Source organism: Polyodon spathula, chromosome 14 (assembly GCF_017654505.1).
Source record: "Polyodon spathula isolate WHYD16114869_AA chromosome 14, ASM1765450v1, whole genome shotgun sequence".
NCBI lineage: Eukaryota > Metazoa > Chordata > Actinopteri > Acipenseriformes > Polyodontidae > Polyodon > Polyodon spathula.
This window is the reverse complement of record NC_054547.1, coordinates 15,359,842-15,376,666: the sequence shown is the minus strand read 5'-3', so window position 1 is coordinate 15,376,666 and position 16,825 is coordinate 15,359,842. Positions and strand designations below refer to the sequence as shown.

Genomic DNA, 16,825 nt, shown 5'->3' with positions numbered 1-16,825 from the left:
AGAAATGTAATAATAACAGAAAAACAGTGAATTGTCAAAGCTCTTGACTCCAATGTGTCATTCAGAAAGGAAAAACCAGACATTTGGTTTAGGTGCACGTAAGAAGACACGCTGTTTCTTATTCATTTTAGATCTGCAGTTTGTTTTTTTTTTCTATTCACAATGACACAATAACAATTTGGAGTATTCAGGAGTCTGGACCACTGATACAGATCATAAAAAGAAAAAAAGCATTTTTTAACATTTGCAGCATCTTTTCCATGTTACAGAAAATAAGAGAAACACCTGAAATGAATTCTTTATTGCTGAACACCTGCAACTTCGCTGCAGATTTCCACCTTTAATTTTGATATGGAAGTGGAAATCATTGAGGAATGGCCCCATTTTCTTCCAGGATAATTTAAATCAGTTTTGTTATAGCTGCCCATGGTGGCTACACCCTACTGGTAGAGGTATGGCAGGTATTTCTAATATTTTGTCCAAACCTTGTATACAGTATTTCACATTGCACCACATCTCAAATAGGTGCAATAGAGTCGTTTCAATTGATAAAATGAAGGTAATGGCCTGATATACAAGTGCATATTAAAATGTGTCCATGGGCATTTATTTAACCTTGAAAATGTTTTTAATGCTTGTCTACTGTTGGTTTCTGAAACACTACACTTGAAACTGTCAGGTTTTAACACTGATTCTAGGGGTTAAAAAAGGCATAACTGAGCTGAGACTTGGCTAACTGTGATTATTTGTCTGTAAGAGAAGGACAAGCTGACCCACTGAATGCTATGCCCAGCCAAACTGCTGCTACAGAACGGATAACTAGACAAGCACCCTATTGTTGTTTCCTATGAAGGGCATATTACCAACTATCAATAAAGAACATCAAGTCTTTCAGCAACTTCCTGTTTGAAAAAAGCTACAATGTGACAAGTGTCAGTCTGGGGGAGCGTTATTGTAATTGTGTATGGCACTATAGAGAAAGCTGTTTATAACAGTAACACATGTGAACCCCAGTGCAACACAGGCAATGTCCAGCATTTTATTCCTGAGCTATGCTAGAGTGCTAGTTTATTGGCAGATATGGCGATTACTCAGAATTCTAGTCACTGCACAACACCTCCCAAAACAAAAGAGAATTCATTACCACAGAAAGCCTGTGATGGGTTTTGATGATCTGCATGGATCTAGTAACTAGCTAAGCCCTTCCACATGCTCCATCCATACTTTTGTGGTAATGTAACCCTCCTATATTTAATCACCCCCACATGGACAGTTGGAGATGTCAAATTAGTCCTAACAATCATTGCCACTTTGTTTGTTTTTAAAGAAATTCACTTACTTGACAGTTTTCCAATATTCTTTCTTCTTTGGTTGACTTGGGGATTGTAACGACTCCATTCTTAAAACACATAAATAACGAAACAAGAACATTACTATACTTGTACAACATAAACCAGTAAAGGTTTCAAATTGCTTATTGCCTACAGTTTTGATGTGTCTCTTGCTAAACGAACAGTGTGTTTTAGCAGAGGAGCCCGATTTTAAACTCAGTTTGTGAGTGTTGGCCTTCCGTTGCGTGTGCACTTCTTTGAGAATTCTTCAAATGTAACTTCATACTGCCCTTGGTCTTTGTGTACTCTGGAAACCACTATGGGTGATGTTTTTCGAACTTGTTCTTGTGTAGCAGAGTTAAATATCTGACCTGCTGTATTTTTTTTTGAAAATTCCCAAGCGGAGTGATTTGATTACTTGCAAATGGCTTAACTTGGGGGACTATACAACATCTGCATGTAAAAGCAATCAAAACCTCTTTAAAACATGGTTCTGGTTCAACGTCTGTCCGTCCATTCAAACCCACCCACGTTTCAAGGTGCTATTCGAGTTCCAGACACAGGAGTATACGTTTCTAACACGCGCTTATTACATTTCTTACCTGTTTAATAACGTATAATGTGCATTCTACATTATTCGCTGCTGTTGTTTCTGATCATTATTTGTCATGCTTACTAAATGGTCCAACCAAAATTGCTTCTGAGAGAGTCCTTCAGTGCTCATTGCTACACCTGTGGGTTTCAGTGCACAGGGCCACACTAACATATTCCTATAATAATAATTTAAACTGGAATATTAACAGAAATCATAGTAAGTATGGCAAACAATGATCACAGAAACAACAACAGGAAATCATAAAGAGCACACAGAATGGAATATTAAAGAAGTAAGAAATGTGAAATTAGGATACTGAAGATATAGTCTCTGTCAGACAGGAGAACCTATTGAATTCGTCTTGCCTGTACGCTCCAGCGGATGCAGATCTGGGATGGGGTCCTGTTGTACTTCTTTGCGAGCTCAATTATGGTAGGGTGAGTGAGACCCTCTCCCTTAGCCAGGGGACAGTAGCCTTCAAACACAATCCCTTCTGCCTTGCAGTAATCCACCAGCTCCTGTGGTCTGTAGAAAGGGTGATACTCAACCTAGGCAGGGAATATAGAACAGGATTTTAATCAAAACAGCAACACTGAAGTTTCAACACTACAGTAACCCATCATTGACTTTACCTGTTCCTTGTTAGTCAAACATCCCAATAAGCCTCAATCAAAAGAGAGACTCTATTTTGCAAGAAGTGCAATGGGAAAGACCCTTTTCAAATAATCATGATCAAGCCTGCCCTGGACTGGACTGGAGGGACCACCCTTTCTCTTAGAGGGTGACAGAGCAGTTCACTATACCCTGTCTTCACCATCTTACACTCCTACATGCCCTCACATTTCAAAATGCAGATATATGGAGGTCCTGAGTGGCACATTCGGTAAAGGCATGCCGCATGGGGGGCAGGATGCACCCTATAGCCTGGAGGTCGCCGGTTTGAGTCCAGCCTGTTCCACTGCCTCCCATGGACGGACAATTGTCCGAGCGCCACCTGAGGCAGGGCTTAGGTTGACCAGGGAGTGCTCGGCTTGCTACGCACTAGCAACCCTTCTAGACTGGCCGGGTGTCAGCGGGCTTGCCTGTAAGCTGCCCAGAGCTGCATTGTCATCCGACGCCGTAGCTCTGGACTGGCTGCATGGCAGGCCTGCAGTGTGAAAAGAAGCACACATTTCAGAGGATAGTGTGTGTCCGTCTTCGCCACCCCTGAGTCAGCGCAGGGGTGGTAGCGGTGAGCTGAGCCTAAAATACAATTGGATTTTTCAAATTGGGAGAAAAACAGGGTCAAATCAATTGGCGACTACTAAAAAGAAGAAAAAAAAAACTAAATAAAACCAGATGTATTTCCGTCGATGTGGAGGAGGCAGGGTGTCTAGAACATAAATACCAAACAAACATTGAGAACAAGAACAAGGCCCTGAGGTTGATCCCTGGGGGCAGTATTGTTGTTTCTTGAATGACCCCAGTGTCTAAACTGTTCCAATATCACCCAGTGAACTGTTCCACACATGTACGTCTGGGTGCTTCCACACTAGGTATACCAACATGTGAATTGCTGTTAACATGAATCAAATCCAAGGCTTTTCATTTGTTAAGATAATGTTTTTGAAACTAACATTACAGTAGATTAGCTTCAGTTCAATACAAGGCTTAAATAAAAGCTGACATAGGTTAATTCCATGCTTTTTACCTGAGCTTGGTCACAAACTTTTCGACAGTCATAATTTACCCTTTGTATTTTGGTATGGTCGATCCCAGCTATACTATAAAAAAAAAAAAAAAAAAAAAAAAATAAATAAAAAAAAATAAATATATATATATATATATATATATATATTATAATATATATATATATATATATATAAATATAATAATTCATTTGACTATTTAGGTCTTCAGTAAAGTTAACTTTACGTTTATGTTTTAGTCGGATATCCAGTGGCCCGTTTTAACCCTTTCAGTCCTGAATTACTTTTGTCAAGCTGAAAAATAAACTCTTATCGAGTATACACGAGAACAGGCCAATTTTTATTTATTTTTTTAAATTTTTTTTTACAATTACAGTATTTATAAAGCCACCTCAGACTGGGGCCTAGGAGATTTCTGAGGGCATATATTAACATACTGCACTATAACAAAGCCAGAACTAAAAGGGTTAAAGTCTTACTTTTATATTTCAATCCTGTTAAAAAAAAAAAAAAAAAAATACAAACAGAATTGAAAATGGCTTTGAAGTAAAACAGCTTAGCAAGTTGAATTCCATTCTGACAATTTAATATCACTGTACAATACATCAGGTCTTGTCAAACATGGCTCATTATTATTATTATTATTATTATTATTATTATTATTATTAATAATAATAAGCAGTTTCATTAAAATCAAACGTTATTTTATTATTGAAAACTGCCTTTTTTTAAACAGCTCACAGGTTAAAACTTTGTGAATTATGTCATATCTAACCCTTTATTGTTGACCAAATCCTACTGTGCTCAGGATCAGCATACTCTTTTGTTTAGCTTTAGCAGGACGTATAAGCCCAGTACAAAGGTACTTTGTGACAATATGACTCATGTTAAAAAAGGTTTTGGGGGCTTATCATGACAGACCCAAAACATGAGACTCAAACAGGGATTTGATTTTCATAAATGAACAAAGAGCTCATAATGGGGTTTAACCCTTTGAAGGTCAATTCGATTCCATAATTTTTGAAAAAACATTGTTGAGCAAAACCAAGTCTGGTTCTCTGTAGGAAATTTGGATTCCTTTTCTCTACGGGACTGAAAGGAACATCCACCACTGTGGTTAATCAAAGTCTGGCTTCCAGCAGGTCACCTAGATACAGAAAGAATATGTTAAGCCCTGAAAAGGGTGCTTCTATAATGGGAACTGTTAGACCACCACTTTCCCGCAATCTTTTAACTGTTTCCGTCTGGAGGAAGCAGAACATGAAAGGTTAAATCAATGTTTTTTCATTTTTTCTAAGTTTGTTTTCCCAAAAGCTAGGAAAACTGTTGTTTTGGCTTTAATTGAATCTCTGGAAAATGTTTGGTTTGAACTATTGCAACGGTCTTCAGAGTTTTTTAAATTTGGACCCCTATGAAATGACTTGGAATGATTAAAATATTATAGAGATATATCTATATGTAGATTAAGATTAAGAATATGTATTATTTTAAAATAGACAGACGTTCATAACAAAACTCTCTTCAAAACATGTACAAGAATTACAGAGCAGGTATTAAAAACATTAGAGTCAGTCTGCTTTTAATGTGGTTTACAATCCCAAGTCTGAAAACTCCTGAACTAGAGCAAAGAACTGGAAAATGGTCTATGTGCATTCTTAACTCCTCTCCGAGTGATACTTAGCTTTCTGTTTTAGTCTTCATCTAACACATGATAAAAGGTCCCAAATTAGTTTTATGATAAGCAAAAAGGTTTAGGTGCAGGATATTAACCCAGCAATCAGTAACTATATAGATTAAGTACGTTATGATAAACTAACCACATACTTACAAAAAAAGTAAACTGATTATTCTGAATATACATTTGTTGGTGATGTATGCCAGTTGTATGCATAACACTAAAATTCCCTTTGCAGGATGTAGCTAACTGGTGGAATTCTCTCAAAAGGCATATGCACACTGGACTTCATGTCAGATTGCCCTAATTGTGTTAGTATTCAGCACGTTGCCCAAGTTGCACGTAAAATGAGAATTCCTGAGGAATAGCATTTTCAAAATCATGTAAACACAATCTGTAGAGCACATAGTATACAACTTCATATGTGGCATACTACAATATGCAGAATACTAAGTGCATGTAAACTGAATGAGCACAGCCAGGTCAGCCCCATAGTGTCCTGCGTAATCGTTTTACACCATCTCTAAACAGGCCCTTTTTATTTCCTGCTTTAGGCTGCCCTTCATCCACATACAGTCAAGTGAGTTTCTATTGTTTATTTTAAACAATTACACAAATATATTACATGGCTGACCTTTGTTTTTCTTCTGTATGTGTAAAATGGTTGTCCTTAGATACAATGCTACGTTACAAAAAATGGTCACTTTTTTAATGTATTGTCTTGTCCCAAAGAATCTTGAAAATGACTTTCTTTTTTTCTGCAACAGCAAGCTTTATCCTGTTTCACATCTCTAATGCATGATCCAAGCAACAATGGCTACAAACAATGGGCTGGCGAGTGAAGGCATGACGAAGACTTGTAGTGACCCCAAACTACTGTGATCAAAACATTACGCTGCCACAGGAAATGGGTTCAAGAAGCAGACTGTAACCTCTGACACCCTCTGGATTCCTAGCAGGGCGTTTCACATAAGGTGTCAATTCTCGCTTACTCACAATTAATTTCTAAACATGCTTTTACACATGCCCTGAAACATTCTAACTGCAATGATACCAGTGGCTAGGTGCTGGCTTACAGTATTTGGATGAATACAACTGAAATCTAATTACAGTGCATACTAGTCCATCAATTCATTGTGCCTCCAAATATCACTATTCTGTTGTTAGGGTTGACGCCATTTAATTGATGAGTCGTGATAAGTCACTTTGAAGAGCGCTATCCATCCCAGGAGAAATAAAGCCAAACAATAACTGTATGAAACATACAGTGTTGTCATTTTCCTTTTCTCTTTAATTCATACCAGACCCCAGAACAACCTTTTTTTTTTAAATCCTGTAACTTCTATTTTATAGTGTTTAGAACTTACAGCCACTTTGAATCCAGCCATTGTACTTTTTTTTCAAGGAACAACTGCAAAGATACTCCAGGTATCTTTTCTAATTATTTATTTAATTATTGGGGGAAAGGGATGAAGAAAAACACAGATTACTGTATACAAAACAACTGTAAAAAAGAAATGGAAGGTGGGTTGCTGCATCAACCTGTTGACTTTATAAGGAACAAGATTAGTTTCCCCAAGCAAAAAAAAATTGATTGAAGAACATTTAGAAGTAAAATTTTCACTTGTATAGTAGATGAATAAATCATGGTTATGTGAAATAGTTTTTTAAGAGAATTTTATAGTACTAGGAAATCAACCTGATGGAGAATCCTGGGATAACCACAGATACGTTGCTAACTCAATCCAGCGTGATCACCCAGTGCAGTAAAATGCTCTAATCAAATTCAGCTAGGGGTATCTCCCAGAGGGGGAATGAGCAGATCAAACAGACAATTAAGTGCAGCAGAGTGAAGGCTGTGTACAGAGGATCATATTTTAAAGCTAAGTTTGTCTCCATAATTTGTATTGTGTTAAAACCCTTGATACAATCATTTGACTATTCTTACAAGCAACTAAGTTCTTTGTAGAATACCAGTATCTATAGAAAAAAGCTGTGAAACGAATGTTTAATGCTAATGTGAGGGGGAAAAAAACACACCTAAAATGTTGGGTCCAACTACTGTAACACAGTGGTGCTGTGGTTAGTTAAAGGCACATTTCAAGTTTAAAAAGAGAAAATGACCATTGTGATGATGAAAAGCTGAACAATATCTTTTGCCGTTGCTGCCAAAACAAAACACAAAGGAGGTCAGTCAGATTCCTCTGACCTTTTCTGGCAGTTTCCTGCTGCCTGCGACACACTACAGTCCAGGCAGCGTGGGATCCTCCTGTGAAAGAGGACTTTCTGGGGCCCTCGCAAAGCACCGAGACAGAATAAGACCGATTTATCAAGCTCCACCGAATCCCACCTCTGCCACTGACTGACTCACTGTGTGACCCTGAGCAAGTCACTTAACCTCCTTGTGCTCCATCCTATGGATGAGATGTTAAATAAATGTCCTATTGTAAGTGACTCTGCATATAATGCACAGTTCACAGCTTACCTCTGTAAAGAGCTTTGTGAAGGCGCTATATAAAAATAGCTATTTTTATTATTATTATACATGCCACTGCAAACTTAATATACTAGTCGTTTACAACAAAAAAAAATTGCACTGGATGCAAAAGTTTAGTAAATCTGCCACCATAACTTATGAGCATTAATCAGCAGTCAAGTGTTATTGTTATTCCTTTTACCTTTGGAAAAAAGTGCAACTAAAGAAACAGGGCAATGACTCCACCCCCTTATTTTTTACCATTTTATTGTTGATCCAATATAATTTAAATATCATCACAGAACCCCCGTCTCCTTGCTTTAATTTCAGATATTGAAATTGCTGCCACTGCCAGATTATTTTGGGGGAAAGATAAATAAATGAGAACTCTGAAATGCAACAAAACTAAAAAAATGTGCAGAACAAACATCATTCAGACTGTAAAAGTATAACTAAAACACCTATGGTTCCTAATAATAATAATAAAACATGTCTACTGGTGCCAGAATTTAATCCCACTCATGCTATATGAGGTACCCTGCTCTAGGAATCTAGCTCCAAATTTACACCCCTGATTCTTGACATCCCAGCTGTTTGAACTGTTGGAGGAGGAAGTGGTGCTAGACAGCGACTGGGATAATGACCCCTAATTTTGGTGAGCACCAAACCATTTCTGCTGGTACTCATGTGAGAACCTAATGATGAACGTTATGTGAACCCCTGATTATAATCTCTCATTATAACCATCTCTATTATAAACCACAAGTAATGCAGTAAACAATCTGAAAAGTTGACATTTTAAAAATTAATGTAATCAATGCCAACACAATTTTTTTTTTTTTTTATTAACCTTTAAATCAGTCAAATAGTGCAGTAGAATGCCCTTAATACCAGTAATTGCATTATTATTATTATTATTATTATTATTATTTATTTAGCAGACACCTTTATCCAAGGCGACTTACAGAGACTAGGATGTGGGAACTATGCATCAGCTGCAGTCACTTACAACAACGTCTCACACGGAAGACGGAGCACAAGGAGGTTAAGTGACTTGCTTGAACTGGGGAGCTCCTGGTTACAAGCCCTTTTCTTTAACCACTTGACCAAATGGCCTCCTTGAAACTGTCATTTTACAAAATGACTGAAAACCTTTAAAATCAGTCCAGTAGTGTAATAGAAGGCCTAGAACTACAGTCATTTCGTGAAATGCCTGAAAGTTTTAGGCATTTTGTGAATTGTGTCAGCTTAATAGAAAATTTGTTCAAACCTCTTTGTGTGTACTTTCAAGGTTACAACTATTATTCAACAGCAAAACATCAGTACAGTTAGTCCACACTTAGTGTAAACCTAATAAATCAGATATGTGTTTAAAATGGAATTGGATCTCTAAAAATATTATTACTGCTAACAATAATCTCTAGAGATTTTCATTCGCACACAAAGAAGTGCTTGCCATAGCTACAGAAGGACTAGAGTTCACGACTTCTGAACCCCTGTAAAGATCTCCGAGAATCTCTGCAAGGCTGTGGGGAGCACAGCAAGCGTGGAGAAGCCGTGAGCCTGTGGGGTGCAGGAAGGGGAAAACTGGAGAAGCTGTTTATGCAAAAAGGAGCACTGAAGCGTACTAAAGGTAATGGCCAACATTAACGTGCTGCACAGACCAGGCTCTCTCACACAGTGGGAGGAGAGCAGTAAATATAAACAACAGACGCTCATTAATTTGTCAGTGATCTCTGAATTTCTGTCCAATGTAGCTTCCAGCTTTATATAACTTCTACATATTTATAGGAGCATTACGTATACAATTGTACAAAGTTAAGATTCCTATTCATGCTGCGCTTAAAAGTCTTGCCAGTTGACACAGTAACTTCTCATACCCCATAGCGTTCACATTAATTAAATTAAAAATATATATATATATATATATATATATATATATATATATATATATATATATATATATATATATATATATATATACAGTGCCTTGCAAAAGTATTCAGACCCCTGACCAATTCTCTCATATTACTGAATTACAAATGGTACATTGAAATTTCGTTCTGTTCGATATTTTTTTTTAAAACACTTAAACTCAAAATCAATTATTGTAAGGTGACATTGGTTTTATGTTGGGAAATATTTTTAAGAAAAATAAAAACTGAAATATCTTGCTTGCATAAGTATTCAACCCCCACACATTAATATTTGGTAGAGCCACCTTTCGCTGCAATAACAGCTTTAAGTCTTTTGGGGTAAGTATGTACCAGCTTTGCACACAGTGTCGGAGTGATTTTGGCCCATTCTTCTTGGCAGATTTGCACCAGATTATTCAGGTTGGTTGGACGACACTTGTGGACTGCAATTTTCAAATAGTGCCACAGATTCTCAATGGGATTGAGATCAGGACTTTGACTAGGCCACTGTAGGACATTCACCTTTTTCTTCTTGAGCCACTCCAATGTTGCTTTGGCCTTGTGCTTGGGATCATTGTCCTGCTGAAAGGTGAATTTCCTCCCAAGCTTCAGATTTTTAGCAGACTGAAGCAGATTCTCTTGCAGTGTTTTCCTGTATTTTGCTCCATCCATTCTTCCTTAAATTGTAACAAGATGCCTAGTCCCTGCTGATGAGAAGCATCTCTACAGCATGATGCTGCCACCACCATACTTCACTGTAGGGATGGTGTGTCTTGAGGCTTTATCTTTAACTTCTGTAGAATGCTCTTTGGTCTTCATTTTCCTTCAGATTCACAGCCTTACCAATGATCCTTCAACAGTGGGGTTTTTATCCAGAAAATGTGACAGCAACTTTAATGGGTCACAGGTGGAGGCCAATGGTAAGGTAATTGTGTCCTCGTTAGGGCAATTTCTTTCATCGGTGCAAACTGGGAGCTTCCACAGCACAGGGGTTGAATACTTATGCAAGCAAGATATTTCAGTTTTTTATTTTTCTTAAAAATATTTCCCAACATAAAACCAGTGTCACCTTACAATAATTGATTCTGAGTTTCAGTGTTTAAAAATAAAATATCGAACAGAATGAAATTTCAATGTACCATTTGTAATTCGGTAATATGAGACAATTGGTCTGGGGTCTGAATACTTTTGCAAGCCATTGTATATGACTGAAGGGGGTTTTGTAAACTCGTGGTATTTTAGATATTGGGCCATATTTTGAATTGCAATGGCAAAATGGCATTGTCAGACAAAAGAGAGGAGTGTCATGGAAAACGTACCCCACAATTTCAGACTCATCTCATTTAGCTTAACATTCCCATGAAAAACTGTTTTCTGGTGTATGCTGGTTTTCAGCTGGTCGTACTGATTCAGGACAGATTGTGCCTATTCTGATAAAATCAGTGCAATCGCAAACATAGTGGTTAAAGTAAACTGTGCCTGCCCTGCAGGGAGTGGCTTCTCCAATTGTGTGATTCTGATGAAATTAAAAAGCCAGCACAAGCGTGTTTAGTGACGCACTGACAGCGCCCAGCCGATCAATGCTGAGTTGTTTGGGGAATGTGCTCTCCAATCGGGGCCAGGCAGCAACCTTTAAGAAAAAGACTGCGCTTGCATTACCACTCAGATTTTGAATGCAGAAGTGGCGATCATGTTGAGCAGCAGATGCACAGAGCAAGAATAACCAGTGCAAGACTAATAGCAAGTGATATACCCTTCCTCTCAACGGATGAAATTATCGCAACAGCACGCTTATATCATCCACGATTATTAGGGGTCTACTTAAATCGCTGAGAATTTACATATTTTTCCGGGTAGGTTATGGAATAAAAATAAGATTTTGCAGACATTTCGCTGACCTGTTTAAACATAAAATAAACCTAAATAGATAATATTTCAGAGCACTATAAAAGCCTAAAAATAGTGATACTTGCTTCCTTACAAAAACAGAGTGCTGTCAGTTGTTAAAGGTAAGCATGCATCACCCCCCAGCAGTCCTGCAGACATTCTCTATCTGTTGTGAAGACGTTCCCATACATTGAGACTTAACGTTCTGCATCCACTGAATTGGTTGGAAGTGTACGGCAACACTTTGTCAAATTATACAGATGTAGAAATTGATCAGAAACAGTCCCAAAATTTGGTTACCCTCTCAAGGGCATCTGGCATTCTTTAATAAATATATGCAGCACATTCATTGTCATGTTGTTTGCCCAATCCAGGAATGTATTTTATTAGCAGTCTCAAAAGAAAGAAAACGTGCCTATTCGGGTCTAAAATTCTAACTGCATTTAAAAAGTAAGCAGTGGGTTGTTGAAGCGAGGTGGCTGTGCTGGATCGTACCTGTAGTACTGAATTTAACTTGGATTCAATGACAAGAATACTTTTTGTCTGCATTTACTTTCCAGTTTGTTTTCTGAAAGCTGTTCTTTGTTTTACATTCTGTTCAGCAGCCTCTGTAGTAGTCTTTCATTTAATTGCAGGGGTGTCCAATCCTGGTCCTGGAGGGCCAGTGTCCCGCCTGGTTTTAGTTCCAGCTGTACCCTAAATTACTTAACTGGACCAATTAAGTGCTTATTAGATACTTAGTTGGTCCAATTAATCTAGCAACCTAAACCAAAATGAACAGTAAAAAAGAAAGTGAACAGCTTTGGAGTATTTTTTACTTTGGACTTTTTTATTATTATTATTTTTTCTTTCTTTGACTTCTGTGTCAGTCTAAACATGCACAGTTGCTACTTAGGACTACTTTGCTTTTTATAGTGTGTTCAATTCTTAAAGTCCATGATTGCGCCACTAAATAAACCTGGTTTCAGCGGGTCTTAACGCAGTGCTCCATTGTCTACGGGTGAAATGGTTGTTTTATTTTATAATCCAAGGGTCTGATGACCAGGCAGCAAATAATAAAGAGCTTGCACGGTAATAATAAATGGTTGCAGTCCTGTAAATAATAAGCACAGTACCAAACACAATTAGACACAAAAACACGGTCACAAGTCCAAAGTGAGTGCTGTAGTGCTTGTGGTGAAGTACAATTTATTAAGTGCAACAATGGTGAACACGTAGTGAAGTGTTTTCCAGGTTTAGTGCTGGCCATGGGCGACAGCTCCAGATCGTGTTAGCCGTCTAGTCAGGTGAACAATGAACAATAACAGAGTTTTAGAAAGACAGACAAAACACTCATGGTTCTCTGTATCAACAATACTGGTCCTTCTGGTTTCAGCGTAAACATAGCAAGGAAAGATCACATCACTACTTCCCCTTTATATACCGTGAACCACCATGACCCCTTGGTTAACGAGTGCAACAGCTCCTCTAATCCTCAGATGCCACACTGTTAACCTTCTCCAAATGGCCGACTTCCGCCTAACCCTGGAAATGAATTGTCGGGCCATCCAGTCCAGTTCCCTTTACAAAGCTCCCTCACAGGTCGAGAATGATATCTAACACCAAGAATCCTTCGATCTCTGTCACACGCTGTCATCAGATTCGCCTCGGCGAATATGTTAACGATACCATGCCCCAAAATTTATGCCAACCCTTGGCGATGGGACAGGTGCTCTATAATGGCGCAAGGCATGTCTTCAGAATACCATTTCAGTACAGTATTTTTTTTTTTTTACGTCTTTGCTTCATTTATGCGCCACAGAATCAGGGGCAAGCGCCATTCATGCTTCCACTTGCACTTGTCTGTGATCAGAATACAGATCGTAATGTTGGTTTGTTGCCTCCACTCTTAAATGATCTATTAGCTGTAAACCTGGGGTTTTATATACCTGCAGGCTTCCTATAAGAGGACAGTAAATATTTATTCCAATTCTCCACACTTAGCTGAGCACCAACTCACCAGCAGTTGCTAATATTTCAACAGGGTTGTTTCTTACATTACTGATAGGAAACATGAAACAACTACTAAGAAACAAAGCATACAGGATAACTTTTACTAAAAAACTGGGCTAGGAGTTCATTTGGACCCAAACATTGCAATGCACTGCCAAAGACACTCAATTTGTCTAAGTTTGTACATTTTCTTTATAGACCTTTATTAGCAGTTTTTAGTTTAGAGGTAGTATAAAGCATTGTAGTAAAACATGATGACCTTCATTATAAAAAGCACTTTATAAACATGAAAACACTGTTGCTCATGTTCATTTTCAGTTTACTAAAACAGACATAAAAGAAAATGGGGCATTTAGGAACAACTACCCAGAGTTAGCATCTCTGAATCAGCCAGATGCTACACTTTGTTCTCATTGCAGAGGATGTACAGGAAAGTGTTTAGCTAAAAGCATTAATGAGGAATATTTTCTCCTCAGCTCCTTTTTCAGCCATTTTGCAGGGATTGCTAGACACCCAAATCTGAGAAAGCAGGAACTGACAAGTCCCCTTAATTCACTGTGCTGTCATTCTATTCCAGTTACCCTGTAGTTCACTTGTTATCAAACTGGAACTGGGATAGCCTTCTATTTGGTATCTGCGGGGCGACACTATCACAGCATATGACACTCTGAGGTTACGTTATCAGTTAAGCAGCTCGTTTAAGCAAAGACTTATACGGCAAAGCAGCCTTCTAGCAACACTGATCACCAATGCTAGAATTTGATCCTGTTTGTTTCCTATTGCATCCATGATTTTCTGGAATCACAGTCACGGTTTAACCCTGCTCTTGGTTTACAATATAAGCTTGACAGCTTGCATGACAAAGGGTTGGCATTATGCTTACTTTCAAGATTATGTGTTACTGTTAAATGTGTATGTTACAGTTTGGAATATGTTTAAATTGGAGTAACTGTAAATAAAACCCTGAATGTAATTACGCACATACTGACAAACAGCTGAGAACAGATTCTCCATCTATCTTAACAGCATTTATTCTGGATAGGAAACATGTTGTTAAACTTTATTAAAAAAAAAGAAGATTTAAATAAAGTTACTATTAAAAAAATAACAATAATTGACAGTCAATTACTATTAAACATCTGGTAGCAGATAAAATTACAACCTGATGATGGAAACCGACGCAGTCTGATTTTAGCCACACACTCAGGGATGAGACCACATTATTCAGCTCGGTTTTAAAGTGCAGATGGAAACATACAAGCTTTAACTGGCTCCTGAGCTGAAGCTAATAGATGGTTTGTCAAAAACCACAGAGCTATAAAGAAATTTCAGAAAATAATGAAAATAAATTATCCCTTTACTTTTCCATTTTGGATTACGTATGTATCATGACTTTGTTTAAATTGTACAAACCACATTTTCCTCGAGGGTCTTATAAATAACCTGCTAAGTCTGTAGTTTTGTGGTTTTAGAAAAAGACTAAAAGCCGTAGAGCCTGCGTTTTTGAACATGAGATCACAGAAGCGTGAGGCGTTAAGCTACCTTACTGCTCTGTCTCAAGAGGAAGTCTTATCTGAAGGGGTTGACCGCCCCTCTCTCAGATACTGTCGTTAAAGATTAATGAGCACTGGTAAGAAAATATCGACCACCCTGGTAAGAAATCACGAAGGTCTACCCCAGCCAGTAAATGTATATTAATGGCTACACTATCAACATACTTGCCTTCGGGCTCAAATGTAAAGCCTACCTTTTTTTAAGTGGATGTTACAAACCACAAATTGAGTTGGGGGTATTACACCTGGCTGGTTGCTAAGCAAAATGCCCCCAGGGGAGCTTCCTTTTCTCAGAACAGCATGAGCTTAAGTGAACAGTATCAGTGCTTACAGAGGTAAACTGCATTAAAGGAGCAATAACCAATCCTAAAAAAACAGCTCATAGAATGATACCGTTCTCCAAGTCTTTGTTTTTCAACCTTTATTAATGTTTTATCAAGCCCTGGTGCCACACTTTAAATTCACATTCTATGCTGCACATAGGAAATAGTGTGGGGTAGGGTAGGGTGCTATTACCTGTAACACAGGAAGTAACACCTGAGTCAAAATAAAAATAAAAAGTATGGAAAACAATAAGGGACTCGTTATTATACTAATGAGAGCCATTTACCTGTTTAATTTACAGTTTATTATATGACTTTATGCTAATAAATTAATTTAGAAAAATCAAAAACAACCAACTCAATTTTTTCCTTCTAACACAAATACTAATAGTATTACAATTCTCATAAAATGGCTATTAATATATGAGTTTTAATGGCTTCTGATATAATTGAAGGGATGTCTTTTTATTATCATAGTGTTAGAATTATTTGCAGGGTTACAATATGCATTTTTAATAATAATAATAATAATAATAATAATAATAATAATAATAATAATAATAATATACAATAAAAAAAGAGAATCAGACACACTTTATGAACAAACCTGTGTTTGATATTTAAATGAATGCACTTTAATTAAGAAGTGCTTTATCCTTGAACTACAAACAGCTTCCATGAGGATCTGTTCAGCTCTCCTCACTTCCATGTTGTTCATCACCTAAATTAATTGAAGTCATTGATTTAGTACTGTATGGCTTGGTTTGCAGTTTAATAGGACACAATTGTAACTTGTGAATTGGTGAATCTCAGAATAATGGGGGAGTACTGTATGTTGGGTTTCCCAATTGCTATGTATAGAATAGGTACATGGTAGGGGTTTTCTGTATACATGTTGACGGATAGCGCTTGGGAAGACACACTCATTTAAAAACAAACAAGTGCAGCCTCACGCCCACCTGATTGACATGCGGTACAACATTGCAGTCTTCCTTGAGCTGCTCCAGATGAGGGATGAGGAAGTTGCTCACTCCGATGGCCCCGCAGACTCCTATCACAAGAACAGGTGACAAACAAGATAGAGAAAATGTTAGGAAAAAAAAAAGGTATGTCTGACCAGATAAGGCTTTTAAAAGATGATTAAAAGCGGTCAAAGACAACAACATCTGAGCTGTGCTGTACAATACAGGAGTCAGACAGCGTTATCTAAAAACAGAGGCCGTATTAGGAAATGCTTTCGGAATGCAAAAACATTCGGGGGGGTGGGGGATGCGGGGGGTCCCTAGTGGCTAGCAGTCTCTGAATTCTGGGAAAAGTTACTGTGGTATTGGCAAATAATATTCAGGACTGCGTCAGCCTTAAGAGGAGGAAACAAAGGGTTTGCCAAGT

At 37.8% G+C, this 16,825-nt stretch overlaps 1 protein-coding gene across 3 annotated transcripts in view; it reads right to left on the bottom strand.

The window, feature by feature from the left end:
- Nucleotides 1-16,825, bottom strand: part of zgc:110366 (uncharacterized protein LOC550476 homolog) — a 73,253-nt gene that overhangs the window by 15,155 nt on the left and 41,273 nt on the right. For all 3 annotated transcript variants that reach the window (XR_005951487.1, XM_041269877.1, XM_041269876.1), the window contains exons 4-6: nt 16,396-16,487; nt 2,292-2,474; nt 1,340-1,399 (exon numbers count right to left, since the gene is read on the bottom strand). Coding sequence is in view for 2 of the 3 variants with exons in the window: in XM_041269877.1 (XP_041125811.1) it covers nt 1,340-1,399; nt 2,292-2,474; nt 16,396-16,487 (335 nt within the window). In the remaining variant the exon portion in view is untranslated. The remainder of the gene's footprint in view (nt 1-1,339; nt 1,400-2,291; nt 2,475-16,395; nt 16,488-16,825) is intronic.